Source organism: Zootoca vivipara, chromosome 16 (genome assembly GCF_965207765.1).
Source record: "Zootoca vivipara chromosome 16, rZooViv2.hap1.1, whole genome shotgun sequence".
Classification (NCBI taxonomy): Eukaryota; Metazoa; Chordata; class Lepidosauria; order Squamata; family Lacertidae; genus Zootoca; species Zootoca vivipara.
The window spans coordinates 19231706-19249156 of NC_142599.1; the positions used below are offsets into that span (position 1 = coordinate 19231706).

The 17451-nt window shown below is 48.9% G+C and overlaps 1 protein-coding gene across 2 annotated transcripts; it reads right to left on the reverse strand.

Annotated features, from left to right (window-relative positions):
* Positions 1-6915: 6915 nt before the first annotated feature.
* On the reverse strand, positions 6916-17392 carry CIDEC (cell death inducing DFFA like effector c). 2 transcript variants are annotated; one of them, XM_035099254.3, is made up of 6 exons: positions 17270-17392; positions 12611-12699; positions 11431-11539; positions 11193-11342; positions 8945-9132; positions 6916-7479 (listed from the first exon to the last, which is right to left on the reverse strand). In XM_035099254.3, exons 2-6 carry the CDS (start codon positions 12661-12663, stop codon positions 7311-7313), a joined length of 669 nt encoding a protein of 222 aa, XP_034955145.1. In that variant the 5' UTR covers positions 12664-12699; positions 17270-17392; the 3' UTR covers positions 6916-7310. The 2 variants fall into 2 exon arrangements, with proteins under 2 accessions (XP_034955145.1, XP_034955144.1); XM_035099253.3 differs by lacking the exon at positions 17270-17392 and adding an exon at positions 14891-16195.
* Between the last annotated feature and the right edge of the window lie 59 nt (positions 17393-17451).

Consider the following 17451-nt stretch of genomic DNA (forward strand, 5'->3'; position numbering starts at 1 on the left):
TTTCGGCAAAACCGTGACTTCGCTGGTTAGGGCACCGAGGGGGTTGTTTTGTTACAGCGCCGAGGGCTCATTTTGTGGGGCACTGAGGGCTCATTTTATGGGGCGCTGTGAAATGAGGGGTTTACTCTGCCAAACATGGCATGGGGCTTTTTCCTGCATTTGGCACCACATGGGAGTGAATTGGAGGATGTTGGGTTTTCGGTGAAACCATGACTCCTCAGGTTAGGGCACCGAGGGCTCATTTTGTGGGATGCCGTGAAATGAGGGGTTTTCACCGCAAAATATTGCAGGGGGCCTTTTACCATTGTTTGGCACTGCTTGGGAGTGAATTGGACGGCATGAATGTCCTGATAATACCCTTCAATATAGGTAAAGGGCCCCCTGACCATCAGGTCCAGTCGTGTCCAACTCTGGGGTTGCGGCACTCATCTGGCTCTATAGGCCGAGGGAGCCGGCGTTTGTCCGCAGACAGCTTCCGGGTCATGTGGCCAGCATGACAAAGCTGCTTCTGGCTAACCAGAGCAGCGCGCGGAAACGCCGTTTACCTTCCCGCCGGAGCGGTCCCTATTTATCTACTTGCACTTTGACATGGTTTCGAACTGCTAGGTTGGCAGGAGCTGGAACCGAGCAACGGGAGCTCACCCCGTTGCAGGGATTCGAACCGCCGACCTCCTGATCAGCAAGCCCTAGACTCTGTGGTTTAACCCACAGCACCACCTGGGTCCCTCCAATATAGGGATGTCCTATTCAACAACATTTATACCCCACCCATCTGACTGGGTTGCCCCAGCCACTCTAGGCAGCTTCCAACATATATAAAAACATAGTAAAACATTTTTTAAAAATCTTCCCTATACAGGGCTGCCTTCAGATGTCTTCTAAAGGTTGTATAGTTACTTATCTCCTTGGCCTCGGGGGTTGCATAACTCCATACTGTTTCTCTGATGAAAATAGGGACGTCGTAAGGAAAAGTGGGACATTCTGGGACCAAATCAGAAACCAGGCTTATGTAAATCTGGGACTGTGCCTGGAAAATAGGGACACTTGAATATCCCCTGAGTGTTTGGATATCTGTATTGGATGCCTCTGAGGTGTTATTTTGCTTCTGGATAGAAGACATAGAATCATAGAGTTGGAAGAGACCACAGGGGCCATCCAGTCCAACCCCCTGCCAAGCAGGAAACACCATCAAAGCATTCTTGACATATGCCTGTCAAGCCTCTGCTTAAAGAACTCCAAAGGAGGAGATTCCACCACACTCCTTGGTAGCAAATTCCACTGCTGAACAGTTCTTACTGTCAGGAAGTTCTTCCTAATGTTTAGGTGGAATCTTCTTTCTTGAAGTTTGAATCCATTGCTCCGTGTCCGCTTCTCTGGGGCAGCAGAAAACAATTTTTCTCCCTCCTCTATATGACATCCTTTTATATATTTGAACATGGCTATCATATCACCCCTTGACCTTCTCTTCTCCAGGCTAAACATACCCAGCTCTCTAAGCCGTTCCTCATAAGGCATCGTTTCCAGGCCTTTGACCATTTTGGTTGCCCTCCTCTGGACACGTTCCAGCTTGTCAGTATCCTTCTTGAACTGTGGTGCCCAGAACTGGACACAGTACTCCAGGTGAGGTCTGACCAGAGCAGAATACAGTGGTACTATTACTTCCCTTGATCTAGACGCTATACTCCTATTGATGCAGTCCAGAATTGCATAGGCTTTTTTAGCTGCTGCATCACACTGTTGACTCATGTCAAGTCTGTGGTCTACCAGGACTCCTAGATCCTTTTCACATGTACTGCTCTCAAGCCAGGTGTCTCCCATCCTGTATTTGTGCCTTTCATTTTTTTTGCCCAAGTGTAGTACTTTACATTTCTCCTTGTTGAAATTCATCTTGTTTACTTTGGCCCAGTTGTCTAATCTGTTAAGGTCATTCTGAAGTGTGATTCTGTCCTCTGGGGTATTTGCCACCCCTCCCAATTTGGTGTCATCTGCAAACTTGCTCAGGATGCCCTCAAGCCCATCATCCAAGTCATTGATAAAGATGTTGAATAAGATTGGGCCCAAGACAAGAACCCTGTGGCACCCCACTAGTCACTTCTCTCCAGGATGAGGAGGAGCCATTGATGAAATGGAGTAGACCCAGAATGGGAGATCTGTGGCTATGGGTGGGTGATGGGGATTGGAATTCATCAACATCCAGAGGGTCACAGTTTCCCTATCCTGGGCACAGACTTTCGCATTTCCCAAGTTTGTTTCCTTGACCCTTCAGTCCTCAGCTTCACCTGTCTTAGCTCTGCCTCCTCCTGCTGATTCTTAGCTTGCTGTGCAATTGTGCAGCCCAGCTCTACTCAAGAAATAAACCACACTGGTTGGGGTTCTGCTGGAGTTGTAGTCCAAAATATCTGGTGGGCACCAAGTTGCCAAAGGTTGCATTAGGCTTTCCAGACGCCATGTCTTGTGTGGCATGAAAGAACCAGAAATGGCTTTGCTATCGTTGGGCTCCATCTCTCCAGGGCCTCCAAGACATTTGAGATGCTGAAAGTGTCTGAGGGTAGCTGTTAATCAAAGCCACTGTGGGTAACAGGCAGCGTAAGGTTGGTGGCAGGGCTGAGAGTGATTTTTAATCTTGCCAGTGCCTTTGCCTTGTCCTGCTAAGCTACTTCCAACCCTGGGTGCTAATGAATGTTACTCACACTTCCTGAAATGTGTGGGAAGTGCTGTCCTCCTGTTCGACAGAGAAGTCCTGACTCTGTTCCCCCGCAAAGTAGCTCTGCTGGAAATTAGTAAGAATGTCCTTGAAGGAGAATGGTGATGAAGCCAGATGAAAGCTGGGAAGATGCTCTGTCTGAAGAAGATCTTCAGTGCAAAGTGAAAGCTCACATCTTCTTGTATCATGAGATGTCATATCATAGGAAGGGCAGGCAACCTCAGTCTCCAGGCTCAAATCTGCCTGTCCAGACCTCTGGTCATCTCCCCTCAAAAAAGATACTGTAGATTCAGTGGTGTAGCATGGGGGGTGCAAGGGGGGCGGCTGCACCGGGCGCAACATCGGGGGGGGCACACTCACACTCACAGCTCTCTCGTCCTCGCCCTCTCTGGCACCGTCCGCTCTCGGAGGCCTCTGTCCTTCGGGGCCCTGGCCCTGTGCCCCGCTCCCTCGCCCATCTCTCCCTTGCCGGCCCACGTATCCCGTCGCCGCCTGAGCTGAGGGCTGGGCTGGGCTGGGCTGAGGAGCCAATTCAGCCGCGCCGCACCCAGCAGCGGCAGCGCCGTCACCGCTGCGCACAGGAGCGCGCCCGAAGAAGCGAGCGCGAGAGCGCGGTCTGAGGCTGCGAGGACAAAGAGCGAAGGAGGCAGCAGCAGGGAAACAGGCGCCTTCTTCGACCCTGGCAAGTCCACCCCAAGCGAAGGACTCTTGGGGGGAGCTGCCCTCAGCCGAACAGCCGGCTCTCCCTCGGGGCGCTTCTCCTGGGACTTGGCCAAGAGCTGCCCGCCCGCCCAGCACGCGCGCCGGGGTCCGCCGGGAGGCGAGGCGCCTGCCTTTCCCACTCGTGGGGGCTGCCGTTGGCAAACACAGGCGGGTGAGGGTCGCCGAGGGAGGACTGGAGCAGGATAGGGGAGGAAAGCTGTGCCCAGCACGTGAAATGATCCACTCCCACCCAGGCTTTTGGAGGACCCCATTTTCTTTTGATCTGACAGGCTCATTAATAGCCAGCCCCCCCCCAAGAATGGGCAATTAATAAAAGCCACTTCAATGGCCCCATGGGCTATAGCCAAGGAGGGCAGGGCGGCAAGGAGGGCAGGGGGCGCAAATTACTTGCCTTGCCCCGGGTGCTGACAACCCACGCTACGCCACTGTGTAGATTTGGAAAAGGGCAATGGAAATGATCAGCAGGGTGCAGCATTTTGGGTTTTTCAGTTTAGATCAGGGTCTCCCAAACTTGGGTCTCCTGCTGTTTTGGGAACATAACTCCCATCATCCCTAGCTAGCAAGAAAGGGGTGATGGGAATTATAGTCCGAAAATAGCTGGAGACTCAAGTTTGGGAAACAATGGTTTAGAGGAAAAGTGAAGCAACATGATAGAAATTTATAAAATCCTATATAGGATGGGGAAAAGTGGATAGGGGAAAGTTTTTCTCCATCTCTCATAAAAGGTAAAGGGGCCCCTGACCATCAGGTCCAGTCGTGTCCGACTCTGGGGTTGCGGTGCTCATCTCGCTCTATAGGCCGAGGGAGCCGGCATTTGTCCGCAGACAGCTTCCGGGTCATGTGGCCAGCATGACAAAGCTGCTTCTGGCGAACCAGAGCAGCGCACGGAAACGCCGTTTACCTTCCCGCTGTAGCGGTACCTATTTATCTACTTGCACTTTGACATGCTTTTGAACTGCTAGCTGCTGCAGCAATCTCCTTTCAACTTTTGAGAGGTTGGTGGTCCAGCCCACTGAAGGGATGAGGGATCCGGCCCACTGTTGGAATCGAGTTCCCAGTCCCTGGGATAGAGCAAAGGTGTGAGAAAGCTTAAGGAGGGTATCTCCTTTGAGCCTCCAAACAGCACTGGAAGGCCCTTGTTCAGTGTGGCTAGAGCCCCAAACAGGAGAAAAGGGGGATACGCTGCAATATTTTGTTGCAGCTCCCCACTGGTTTGTTCCTAGTGTTTTCATCACTGCATCTTCCCTGACATGGAAAGGCTCAGCTTGCTCTGTAAATGGGGTGGGGGGGTTAGGTTGGGGGCGAGACATGAGAGGCCTGCAAAAGGAATACACACACTTACACAATCAATAGAGAGCAGAGTCAAAATCGCTCTTGCAATTTCAGGTAGTTACAAACATTTCTGAAAGGCCATCAAGCTCTCAAGGCAGAGCCAGTTAAATTCCTTTTCCCGGACTGCCCATCAACTCAACTGCCAGCTGCCAGCAACTGCCCAGCTTGTACAACTCTTTTTGGGACCTTTCAAAACAAACTTGCAGAGCTTGTATTTTGCAAGCGGGGGGGACGGCCCCCCCAATCCTCCAGCATTCTTAAATGCCTCTAAATGAAGCAAAACGGAGCAAAGGTAACTCATTTGTTTTTGTTTCTTTCTTATTGGCTTGACATGTTGGGCACATTCCACTTCCCCTGACATAAATAGGTTCTATATTTCATTATCTGTGCCAGAGGATAAACGCTGCACACATTTCCTAGGGGAAGAAGCTGGTGTAAGGCTGCCTCTCTAACGTAGCTGGCTTCATCGCTAACTTAGAGATGGAGCAATCACTGCTCTGTGTATCATGGTGCAAGGGCTAAGAACGACAAGACCTGATCTTTTCTCCAGATTGCCTTTTGCTGAAGCAGAACATTTTTATGGACCGTAAACTAAAGTCACATCCACACTAGATATGTAAAGTGTTTGGCTTTAGAATCCCGGGGACTGTAGTTTGTTAAAGGGGCTGGGAATTGTACCTCTGTGAAGGGGTAAACTACAGTTCCCATGGAAGTTTGGTGGGAGAAGCCCTGATTGTTTAAGTGGTATAAATGTACTTTAAATATCTAGGGTGGGTGTAAGATAAAGGCTTAAAGACATTCCATCAATGCTTTTTGATGACTACCAACGACAAAAAAGTGTTGTTTGTGAAAACTGCCTGAAAAAATTAATCTGTGCAGAGGTGGTGGTTGTTTTAATGCAGAGATATCTGCAACTGAACTTAAATGTTTAGGTAAAATGAGAAATGAAGGGAAGCAAAATTTACCCTCCCTACTTATTAGGTCAAAAACAAAGTGACTGACAAAGGTCCGTATAGTTAAAGCTATGGTTTTCCCAGTAGTGATGTATGGAAGTGAGAGCTGGACCATAAAGAAGGCTGATCGCTGAAGAATTGATGCTTTTGAATTATGGTGTTGGAGGAGACTTTTGAGAGTCCCGTGGACTGCAAGAAGATCAAACCTATCCATTCTTAAGGAAATCAGCCCTGAGTGCTCCCTGGAAGGACGGATCGTGAAGCTGAGGCTCCAATACTTTGGCCATCCCATGAGAAGAGAAGACTCCCTGAGAAAGACCCTGGTGTTGGGAAAGATTGGGGGCACTAGGAGAAGGGGACGACAGAGGACGAGGTGGTTGGACAGTGTTCTCGAAGCTACGAACATGAGTTTGACCAAACTGCGGGAGGCAGTGGAAGACAGGAGTGCCTGACATGCTCTGGTCCATGGGGTCATGAAGAGTCGGACAAGACTAAACGGCTAAAAAACAACAAGTGACCACAGATCAGAAATATGGAGTGACTCATCCCTTATTCCTCCATAATCACACCGGAGAGGAAAGTTTAATGCACAGAAATGGAGGACGCCAATGTGTCCCCCCCCTCCAGATCTTGGTGGACTGCAACTCACACCACCCCCAGAGATGAGGGGGAAATTTAATTTGCATCTAAAATAGCATCAGATTTGCACATCCTGCAACGTGAGAACCAACCCTGAGCTATCCTTTGAAATTTGCGCACATCCAGAGACTACAAAAATGGGAAAGCATATATACATACATACATACATACATACATACATACATACATACATACATACATACATACATACATACATATACACACACACATCCCTGGATGGTTAAGGCCAGTCAAAGGTGACTATTGGGTTGTGGTGCTCATCTCGCTTTCTTTAAAAAAAGAAGAAGAAAAGGTGTTTATTAGCAGTAATTTGTACTAAAACACTGAAGAAATTCCAGGAGGATCGTTTTAAAGGAAGAAATTGGCAATTCACTGAAGAAATATAGAGAACTGAATGTATGGATTAGGAAAGAAGCAAAACAGAGAAGTGAAATTGACAGATTCTTCCATGCCTAGCCAGGGATGAAGGCCGTTGTGGACCAAAACAATCTGGAGGACACCAAGGCCACATTCACACCATACAATTGAGAGAGAAACAGGCGGTTTAAGAAAATCCATTTTAATGCAATATATCTATTAACAATGCAATACAAGCCCACGTGAACAAGACTTGACACCAGGCAGGCTAAAAATCCCATATCTAAAATAAATACATGGAGGTGAAGGGGAGGCTGGGCTCTGCCCGGCAACCAGCTTCCACCTGGGAGTTATGGCAATGATAATATCCCATTAAAGAATAATATAAATTAGTGTGTGGTTAAATAATACAGCAGCAGTGAGACTTCTTGGATCCCCAGCAGTTTCTGCCCAAGGGCCAGGCAGGGGCATGAGTGTTCGTGCTCCTTCCTACAACACCTTAGTCGGCGTGGTTACATTGTGCAGGGGATGTCAAAAGTCTCGGCATGAAAGTCAGCGGCAGGCGAGATTCTCCCCAACCATCACTGCAGCATCTTCCTGGTGGGAGGGGACTGCAGTTGGCATCGAGGCGACCCATCCTCCTCCTTTGGCTCCCCGGTGGCATCCAGCAACTGCTGCATGTAACAGGACGTGCCGAGCAACACGTGACCCGTCGCTTGCATGGTGAAGAGGGTCCAGCGTAAAGCTTCCCTGGGGGGTGGGGGAGAAAGAAAGAGGAGGCTTGTCAGAGATTCGGCTCGCATTCAGGTAGGATTCTGAAGAGGAGAGATCTTATGCCCTCGTCTCCACTTCTCCCGCTCTCGCGCCCTTATTAGGGCTCTTCAGGGGGAGAAGGAGATCAAAATAGACAGCCGACAAGTCTCCACGGCTTCAGGATGCTCTTCCTGAAGTTTTGGGGGGCTGTGCGCTCTGCAGACCCCCCCAACCTCCCAAGAGACAGGAGTAAAATCTCCTGCGTCCGCCGGCGATCGCGCTTAACCCGGAAGTGAGATCTATCAATGTTCTGAGCAGGTATGCACAGGGCCGGAGCAAGCCGATTGGGCGGCTGGGGTGGTTCATGTGCCCTGCACCCAGGGGCGGGGCCAGCTGCCCGCGGGGCGGGGCAAGCTGGTGCAGGACTCTCCATGGAGTCTGCCTGCCTCCTCCCACTCAGTCGCCCTACAGCTGAGGAGGAGGCAGCGGGCAGACCATTTGGGGAAGTGCGGAGCCTGCGGGCGCCCAAGCCACCGCGTCACTCCCAGGAGAGACGCGTGGCTCGGCTGCGGTGAGTGCCGCCCGGCATTTTGTCCCACCCCCCCAGTGGTGACACCCGGGGTGGCCCACCCCCATCACACACCCCTTCCTCTGCCCCTGGGGATGCATGCTCAAGACACAGTTTTCAAGGGCAAATCTATTCTTGCAACAGGGCAGGGAAGGCAATGCCACTGTCCTCGATGATCGCCCCATGCTTGAGCAACCGGAAGAAGCGGTAGTGGTGGTGGCTGCGGCTACATTCCCATTAGCTACTGTCCCCCCCCCCAAATGCTACAAGGGGGACAATGATTTGGCTAAAATTGGGAAGGGGCAGTGGGTTTTACTGATAGCTCAAGTGTTTGAACAAGATAATGTTTATGTATATTTAGTGATCTGATGTGTGGTTGCAGCTTGAGCCCCCTGTTAAGGGGGGAAATGCAATATAACATTGGAATCTAGAAGCAAGTTGTCTCCAAAACAGTCAATACCCACATCAATGGGTGAACCCAACTAGTCCATTTTCTAATTTATCCCAGTCCTCAATTCTCCAAATTTCACATTAGTTTGAATTTTTAAAAAAAGGGTCCTCATGAAAATCCACCAGCGAATTTCTCTTTATATACAGGTGCTTATTTGCAATTTTGCCCAGCATACACATTTTTGCAATGTAATTTTTTCATTTTCAGTATTATATGCATTTTTAGGCAGACTTTACCCTAGCCATTTGCTTTTTTTTTACACATTGCTTGGCTGGAGGACAGCACTACAAAAAGTGTGAATTTTGCAGAAAGACCACATTTTGGCCCACACATTTTGGTTCCAGAAGTGTGAATTAGTTTGTCTTTAAACGTGAACTGCATTGAATTTCTCCTCCATCAGGTAGGTCTAATTCAGTTGAGCTGAGAGACAGACTGATACTCACATCATTATCCTCTTGGCCCCATAGCACTGTACATCATAAGACATGCTGTATGTCCCATAGAGCGTGGCCTTGACATTCAGGCAGCCAATGAAGTCCCGAGGGTCAGTCTTGTACAGGTCAAAGGTTACACAGGCCACGTCAATCCTGCGCCGGGGCTTGTGGGACAGGGAGAGCTGGTAGCCTGCTGTCTGCCAGGAAACAAAAAGAAAAGTAGGCTTCCGATAGGCCCTGTATACCTAAAAGTGTACCAGTGAAGTCTCCAGGGGCAGCCCCATATGTAAAGCATTGCAGTAGTCTAAACATGTTGTGCACATTAAAATAGCGGCAGCAGGAATAAACATCATTTGCTTCATCCAAAGTCAGGAAAGAAAATGGACCAACTTTGGCCCTAAATAGTTTCTTTTAAAAGGAATCTGCATTGCTTAGACCAGGTGTCGCCAACTTTTTGAGGCCTACGGGCACATTTGGATTTTTGAGTAGCTGCAGTGGCCCCCCCAATCACCTCTTCTTCTCTCTCCCTTTTCCACAGATCACCTTGCCAAAGATGTAGAAAAAGTGCACCCTTCATTTCCCAAGCGATCTGGGAAGACTTGTTTCCAGTAGAATTTGATACGCCTCAAGAAAGCACATAGAGTTGGATGAGAAAATGGGATAGAGACTTTTCCCAACAACCTCCTTCAGCAATATGAGTTTTTCAAGGGAGAAAAAAGGGAACCTCCCTCCACCAGCTGTCAGGGACTGGATGGCACAGGAGAAATGGGAACTGAGCCCTCGGTCTGATCGGCTCCTCTCAGAAGAGAAGGAGTGGGAAATTTCGACTCCCATGTCTCCAGCAGTTTCGGGAGGAGAGGGAGACAGGGATGATGTACAGCTGAATGAGGAAACGCCTAGTTACAGGATAGTGGAGAAGGAGGGAGAAGTTAGAGAGCAGACAGCAGAGACCTCCCTGGAGAGTTTGGGAGACCCTCCTAGTCCAAGGGCATGCCAGTCCCTCCGCATTGAAGAACAGAGAAGGTGGAGGGATGTGCCTCCTGTAGGTTTCCAGGATGTTGTGGGAGACGGAAGAGGAGGGACTAGGAGTGGCCAACGTCTCCTATGCATGGAGACATGGATCCTTCGTCTTGCAACCAGATGACTGAATCAAAATACGAACTGTGTGTTCTTCTTGCCTCTGAGGCTGCCAGGGGAAGAGAGGATACTCCCTGCCTGGCACCACCTCATGACTAAGGGGAGAGTTGAGTGGAGGTCAGGGGAACTCAAGAGGTTTTGTGGGCATTAGGAGGAAGCAGTGGCTTAGGAAGGGGGGTGTGGTGGGTGAGGTCTGCCCCAGGTGTCATCACTGAGAGGGGTGACAAAACGGCAAAAATATGTGGTTTTGAAAAAAATAACTTCTGCACCCACCGCAAGCACCTTCCTACGCCGCGGGAGGGGCACTCTCCCCTCGAGTGATTTCCAGAAACCAGAAGCATTGCTGCTTCCAACTTTGCAGGCAGAGCACAGCCTTTATGGCTAGCAGCCTTCGACAGCCCTCTCCTCCATGAACCTGCCTAACCCAGAGACGTAGCTAGGTAAGGTGGGGAGGTACTGAGCGCCATACCGCGGGGCCTACAGCGTGCCGAAGAAGAAGAAGAGGAGGAGGAGGAGGAGGAGGAGGAGGAGGGGAGTAGTAGTAGTAGTAGTAGTAGTAGTTTGGATTTGATATCCCGCTTTATCACTACCCGAAGGAGTCTCAAAGCGGCTAACATTCTCCTTTCCCTTCCTCCCCCACAACAAACACTCTGTGAGGTGAGTGAGACTGAGAGACTTCAGAGAAGTGTGACTAGCCCAAGGTCACCCAGCAGCTGCATGTGGAGGAGTGGGGAATCGAACCCAGTGCCTGAACCACGGGTCTCTCTCTGAGGGGGGGGCAGTGGGCAGACTGCTTGCAAGCTCCGTGCTGCTTTTTCGAGAGCGTGGGGCTTGTGTCTGCCCACTGCCTCAGCCGCCCTACAGCTGAGGGGGAGGCTGCGGAGAGGCTCCACATAGTGTGCCCTGCCTTGGCTCGCCCCGCCCCCATTGGCAGGTCGCCCTCCCAGGCTACGCTGTTGGGAGGAAGACCTCAGGAGTGCCAAGCTGGTGATCCTGGCTTAGACCCCGTAACATGTGAGAGATAAAGGTCTATGCACACACCTTTCAGCCTAGTAGAACATGATCACCTGGAAAACCCTATCCAGGTTCTACCAGCAGAGGGCTTAGCCCACTGGCTCACCTTAGCTGGGCGCCATGTCTGTCCTTTGGTCAACACCAGCAAGACTGTCCCATCCTCCAGAGTCTGGAAGAACTCCTCTGTCTCGACGGTGGTGCCATCCTCATCCAGGACAATGGAGATGTTGCCCGCTAAGAGTAGGGCACTGCGTACCTAGAGAGAAAGCGCCGGGTTCAAATTCCATCTGCCCCCTTGCCCCATCCCACCTTGCTCCTGGCAGAGGGCTCCTAGAACCGCTCACCTTCTCATGGAGATCCCTCAGGCTGTCGGCCATGATCCCCTTGCGGACGGTGCGGTCGCAGTTGCTGACTCGGTAAGGCCGGGCTTGAGGAGCGTTGGCTGACACACACCTGGAAGGATGGATGGAATCCATCAAATGTTGGTTTCTCAGTTAGTTTCCCAGTTTAAGGGCCACTAGCCACCTCACTGCACCGGTTGGAGGTTATTGAATGATAGCCAATGTTGGTTGTACTCAGAGTAGACCAGGCATCCCCAAACTGCGGCCCGCCAGATGTTTTGGCCTTCAACTCCCATGATCCCTAGCTAACAGGACCAGTGGTCAGGGATGATGGGAATTGTAGTCCAAAACATCTGGAGGGCCAAAGTTTGGGGATGCCTGGAGTAGACCTATTAAACTGAATGGGCACGACTAACTTGAGTGCATTCATTCCAGTGGATCTACTCCAAGTAAAGGTTAGCTGGATAGATCCCGTCATGTAAATCGCCTTGAGCTGGTTGCTTAGAAGGCAATTAATAAGTTGATGGACTACGCCGAATTGGCAAAAATGACGGGGAAAATCAGAAACAAAGATGAAAACTTTAATAAGGAATGGGGGGGATTTATAATTTATCTTGGAGAACACTGTAAACAATTAAAAACATTAGCAGGATTGTAACAATACTTGTCATGTAACAAGAACTAAGGATATAATGGAGGTTTAATATTGTGGGGAAGGAGCGGGGAAGAAATTAAAGTCATCATGAATATTCATCAGCATTTTTAGCATGCATTTATTATTAAACCATAGAGCCTAGGGCTTGCCGATCAGAAGGTCGGCTGTTCGAATCCCTGCGACGGGGTGAGCTCCCGCTTCTCGGTCCTGCTCCTGCCAACCTATCAGTTTGAAAGCACGTCAAAGTGCAAGTAGATAAATAGGTATTGCTACAGCGGGAAGTGCTTCCGTGTGCTGCTCTGGTTTGCCAGAAGCGGCTTTGTCATGCTGGCCACATGACCTGGAAGCTGTATGCCAGCTCCCTCGGCCAATAACGTGAGATGAGCGCCGCAACCCCAGAGTCGGTTACGACTGGACCTAATGGTCAGGGGTCCCTTTACCTATTATTACATTTATAGCCCCCGTGTCTGCTCAAGGCAGTCACAGCTGACCACCCTTAGTCACGAGGACTGCCCTGCAGGTACTTACTTGGTGAGGGACCGAGGGGATAGCAAGCACAGAGACTTCTTTGCGTAGTCCATCCTTGAGAAAGTGTGAAGTTTTTGGTCTAAAGTAAACTGCAGGGAAAGAGAAAGCTTGGTTAATAGAGCTCCGCAGGAAGCTGCCTCTCATGGAAGTCTTTTAAGCTCGATATTGCCCACAATGATTGGCAGCATCTCTCTTGAGCAAATGCTGAGGCAGATGGTGTCTCCCAGTCCTAACTGGAGATGCCAGGGATTGAACTGGGGAGGCTCTGCATGCAAAGCTCTGCCATCCCTTTGCATCGCCCCCTTTTGGAGGGTATAGTGTACGGCCCTGCCAGCAGTGTTAAGGATTGGAGTCAGCAGTCCTCTTAGGCCCCATGCACACTATATATTTAAAGCAATATTATACAACTGCAAACAGTCACAGCTTCCCCCAAGGAATTCTGGGAGATGTAGTTAGTTAAGGGTGCAGGCAGTGGCTAGGAGACCCCTATTGCCCTCACAGACCTACAATTGCCAGAGTGATTTGACAATCCAGCCCTGTGCCCCAAGGAACTCTGGGGATTGAAGATCAGGGAGGGGAATAGGGGCCTTTGAATTGCTCCTAACAAAACACAGTCCCCAGAATCCTTTCTGGAAAGCCATGACTGTGGGTCATCATAGTGTTAGATGACTTGACAGGTGGGTGGTCCTGCCAGCCGGTCAAACTTGGCCCACAGGGATGGGGAGATAAAGATGTGACCCTCCAAGCAAAAGAGGTCCACCATCTCTGTATCAAAATATTATCTGGGCCATCCAAGGGCCATTCATATTAATACAGGAAGTCAATTTGAAAAGCAATTCCTCTCCAAAATAAGGTGCTGGCTAATCCAGCGACCTTTTGTTTCAGCAAGTACTGTACACAAGATGGTAAATCCAATGAGGGAGATCTCAGTCAGAGCAGCAGGAAAAATACAGTCATATAAGGAAAGAAACCAAGGTCGACTCAAGCCAGTGTTTTAGTGGGGCAGTTTTTTAGAGTGTAGTGTTCAAAAGGATGCAGCAATTAGACTTTCCCAGTTGAAAGGCAGCCTGCTGTGCCCCCAACTTTGCACCCCAAATTAATCTGTGCATTCCAAAAGGAGATTATTGGTACAGCAAAGAGTTCCCCCCCACTCCAGAGAAGAAGTGGAAGTCTCATGATAAGGCAGCAAATAAATTGAGGGGTTGGGGAGGGAAGGGACATGATGTCCCAGCCCCAGTAGAAACATTGGCAGCTGCCCTATAATGAGTCAGACCAGCAGTTCATCAAGCTTAGTGTTGTCTACACTAACTGGTAGCTGCTCTCAAGGGGCTTCATGCAGGGAACATTCAATCCTGAATGCAAAGCAGATGTTCTACCATTGAGCTGCAACCCTTCGACTAAGAATAAATCAAGATTCTAGTCCTTATGGTTCTATTTAAAAAACCTAACAGAAATGAAGTAAACAGGAAGCTGTCCGGTACTGGGTTAGCCCATTGGCCCATCTAGCTCAGTGTTGTCTACACTGACTAGCAGCAGCTTTCCAGGGTTTCAGCCAGGCGACATTCCCAGCACCGCCTGTTTATTTGAATGTAGCTGAAGCCATTGCAAAAAACAAAATTCATAGATCAGAATAAAATACACACTTTCGCATAACTTAACGGGAGAGTAAGAAATCAAGATAACAAACTTTTTTTATATACAAAAGAATGGAAGTGGTTTATTGAATTTTTACAGATAAATTGTAAACAGATAAAAATGCTGGCAGGATTATTGTAATAACCTGCAGTATATATTTAAATAAAATAAATAAATGAGTAAGTTAATTTGGATATGCAGAAGATATTAAAATGATTTTAAGGCACCACAGAAAGAGAGGGAAGGAAGTCACGTTTTAAAATGTCAAAATGATTGTAAAAATCAGTGAAATGTATATATCTGAAAAGTATATAATTTTTTTTAAAAAAAGAATAAAATACACAGTTAAAATAGTGATTAAAATCAGGCATTCTGTTAGAGAAAGAGTTTGCTCCCCTGAAAAAAATTAACTCAGGATCCCCCCCAAAATGTTCCTCCTTAAAATTGCTTCTCTAAAGACAGAATGGGCCACTTTTTTCAGAAGTGGGGGCGGACGGGCGGACCTGTCCCTTAAAAAAAGTTAATCCGATACCCAATCGATCTGTCAATGGACTGACTTAAATCTTAGAAAAGGGCTGCCTATAAACCCTTGTAGATTGGGCAAACCAGTAAGTACTGGGGTGAATCTTCAGACACACAACCTACCTTGAGATGCTGAGGATTGAACCTGTTGTGCAAAGCAGATGCTCTTGTCGCTGAGCTATGGTCCTTCACTGCTGAGCGACCATTGGTTCCTCTATTTCCCAGTAAGCTATAAAACCCTTTCCCTAAAAATAAACTTTCTAGTCCCTCTGGTTAAAAAGAAAAGACCTGAATGAAATAGGAATCTGCCTGAGCTGGAGATGGCCAGATTCGAACCTGGGACCCTTCTGCATGCAAGGCAGATGCTCTGCCCCTGAGCTTCCTCACCTTAATAATATAACGGGCTCTGCTGCCTGCAGGCAATGCCCGTGGCCTTTTACTTACTTTCACCAGATGCACTGCTCTGAAAGCACTTCTGGATTTTGTCCCAGTGCCCTCTCTGTTTATAGAAGCAAAGCTCTCGTCTGCCCTTTGAACAGGGACAGGGAGGGGCTGCCAAAAGGGACACAGTGTCTGCCAGTCTCACCAGCCCAGTTGCGTCAGGTGGCAAGAGATGTGGCAGGAACAGCAGCGGTTGGGCAATCGGGCCAGATTGCTGGGCACCAAGCAGCGTCACCCAATTCTGGGGGCGGGGAGAAAGAGTCATCATGCTGACTCAGATCCTGTTATGCCAACAAAGCCTGAATGAATGAATGAATGAATGAATGAATGAACCATTGGCCCATCTAGCTCAGTAATGTCTACACTGACTGTCAGCCGCTCTCCAGGGTTTCATGCAAGGAGTCTCTGTCAGTCCCACCTGATGGGACCTTTTGCATGCAAATTCTGATGCTCCAAGTCATAGCATAAAATAAGTTCCTTGTGGTTCTAAAATAAAGGGGTGATTTTAAATTAGAAGCCATTGGCCCATCTAGCTCAGTAATGTCTACACTGACTGGCAGCGGCTCTCCAGGGCTTCAGGCAGGGGGGCGCTCCCAGGCATATCTGCAGATTGAACCTGGGGCCTTCCGTGTACAAAGCAGATGTTCTACCACTAGGCTATGGCCCTTCTCCTAAAAACAAAGCAGGATTCTAGTCCTCATGCTTCAGAATAAAGGGATGATTCAAGCAAGAAACTGCTTTATACCAAGTCGAACCATTGGACTGTTTAGCTGAGTGTTGTCTACAAGGACTAGGAGAGGCTATCCAGGGTTTGAGGCAGGGGATCCCTCCCAGCCCCACCTGGGAATTGAACCTGGGACCTTCTTTGTGCAAAGCAGATGCTCTGCCACTGAGCTATGACCCTTTCCCAACAGAGCAGAAGGAATCCTAAGGTCATATAGGGCTTATTCACACTTCCCTTCCCTCCGCTCTTTCCAGGCACAGCCCAAGTTTTAAAGATCCATGTCTAAGCACCCCCCCCCCTTTTCCCTCTCCAGAAATTTCCAGTGAAACCCTGCTATTTAAAGCTCATCGGAGCAAACTGCAACCTGCAGAAAACTCAAATTGACATTTGCTCTGATTGAGCACTAAAGAGCGGGTTTTCCTGGGCAAACCAACCAACCAGTCTGACATGGAGCTTTTAAGCACAGGCCTGTGCCTGGAAAGAGCAGGGCAAAAGCTAAATGTTGGATAATCCCTTAGTCCAGAACTGGGGCTCAAATTACCTGCGTGGCCATTCCTGCACTTGGCTACACAGCACATCTGGAGTCCCAGAGCTGAGGAGAGCCACAAAATCACAGCAGAGGTGAGACCGGATGGAGCTAATTGCCTATTTTCCCAGTCCTAAATTCAGCCCTCCACATTCGCATCTCAGTTTGCAATTGGGGTGGGGGGAGTGAAATCATCATGAAAATTCACCAGCATTTTCTTGCCAACTTCTGTTAATATGCACATTATTGTATGCAATGCATGAGTATAAAACTCCCCTAAAGCAATTAAAAATGCTATTTCCACTAATACTGCATTTGCGCACATGCACGCGCGCGCGCACACACACAAAATTTATCACAGCATGTGCCTTTTGTACTTATTCCTAGGCTGAAGAATCACATTGCAAAATTCAGAGTCGGGCGATCTTCAAAGGGCAGCAATGTCTTGCATAGCATATTAATTTGGAAACTGAGTTGGGGAAGAAGTTTGCTTTCAAATGCAAACTGGATTAAACCTCCCCTGCCAGGAATCAGTAGTGCAAAATCGCTGCCCCGCTCCTGAGCACAGTTTGCCCACAAAAACCTGGATTCAGTCCTACACATTATCATCCGAAGTTGTGGCAAATCATAGAGTTGGAAGGGACCCAAGAGTCATCTAGTCCAACCCCCTGCAATGCAGGAACTACAGCTAAAGAATCCTTGACTGGTGGCCATCCGACCTCTGTTTAAAAACCTCCAGTGAAGGAGAGCCCACTGCCTTCGCTATAAGGTTATTAAGTCTAAAACGGGCTACCTGCCCTACGGTCCTTACCTGCAGTCTCAGGTTGGTACAGTGTGCAGACTGAGATTTATTCCCTCACCAGCTCCTTGCAAGAATGAGACTTCTGTTTACGCCCCGGAAAGCTGAACGCCCATCTCTAGATTACTAGAGCCAACCACTGGCTTTGACTTCAATATCCCTTCTCCACCCTCAAGACGTCAGCTCTTTCCTTC

Excerpts from the sequence above, each read along its gene's own strand:
- CIDEC (XM_035099254.3), bottom strand. The coding sequence starts at position 12,663 with ATGGACTACGCAAAGAAGTCTCTGTGCTTGCTATCCCCTCGGTCCCTC. Across the intron at positions 11,343-11,430 it reads TGAGGGATCTCCATGAGAAG|GTACGCAGTGCCCTACTCTT; the intron begins GTGAGCGGTTCT and ends CTTTCTCTCTAG. Across the intron at positions 7,480-8,944 it reads GGGGCCAAGAGGATAATGAT|GGAAGCTTTACGCTGGACCC; the intron begins GTGAGTATCAGT and ends CCCACCCCCCAG.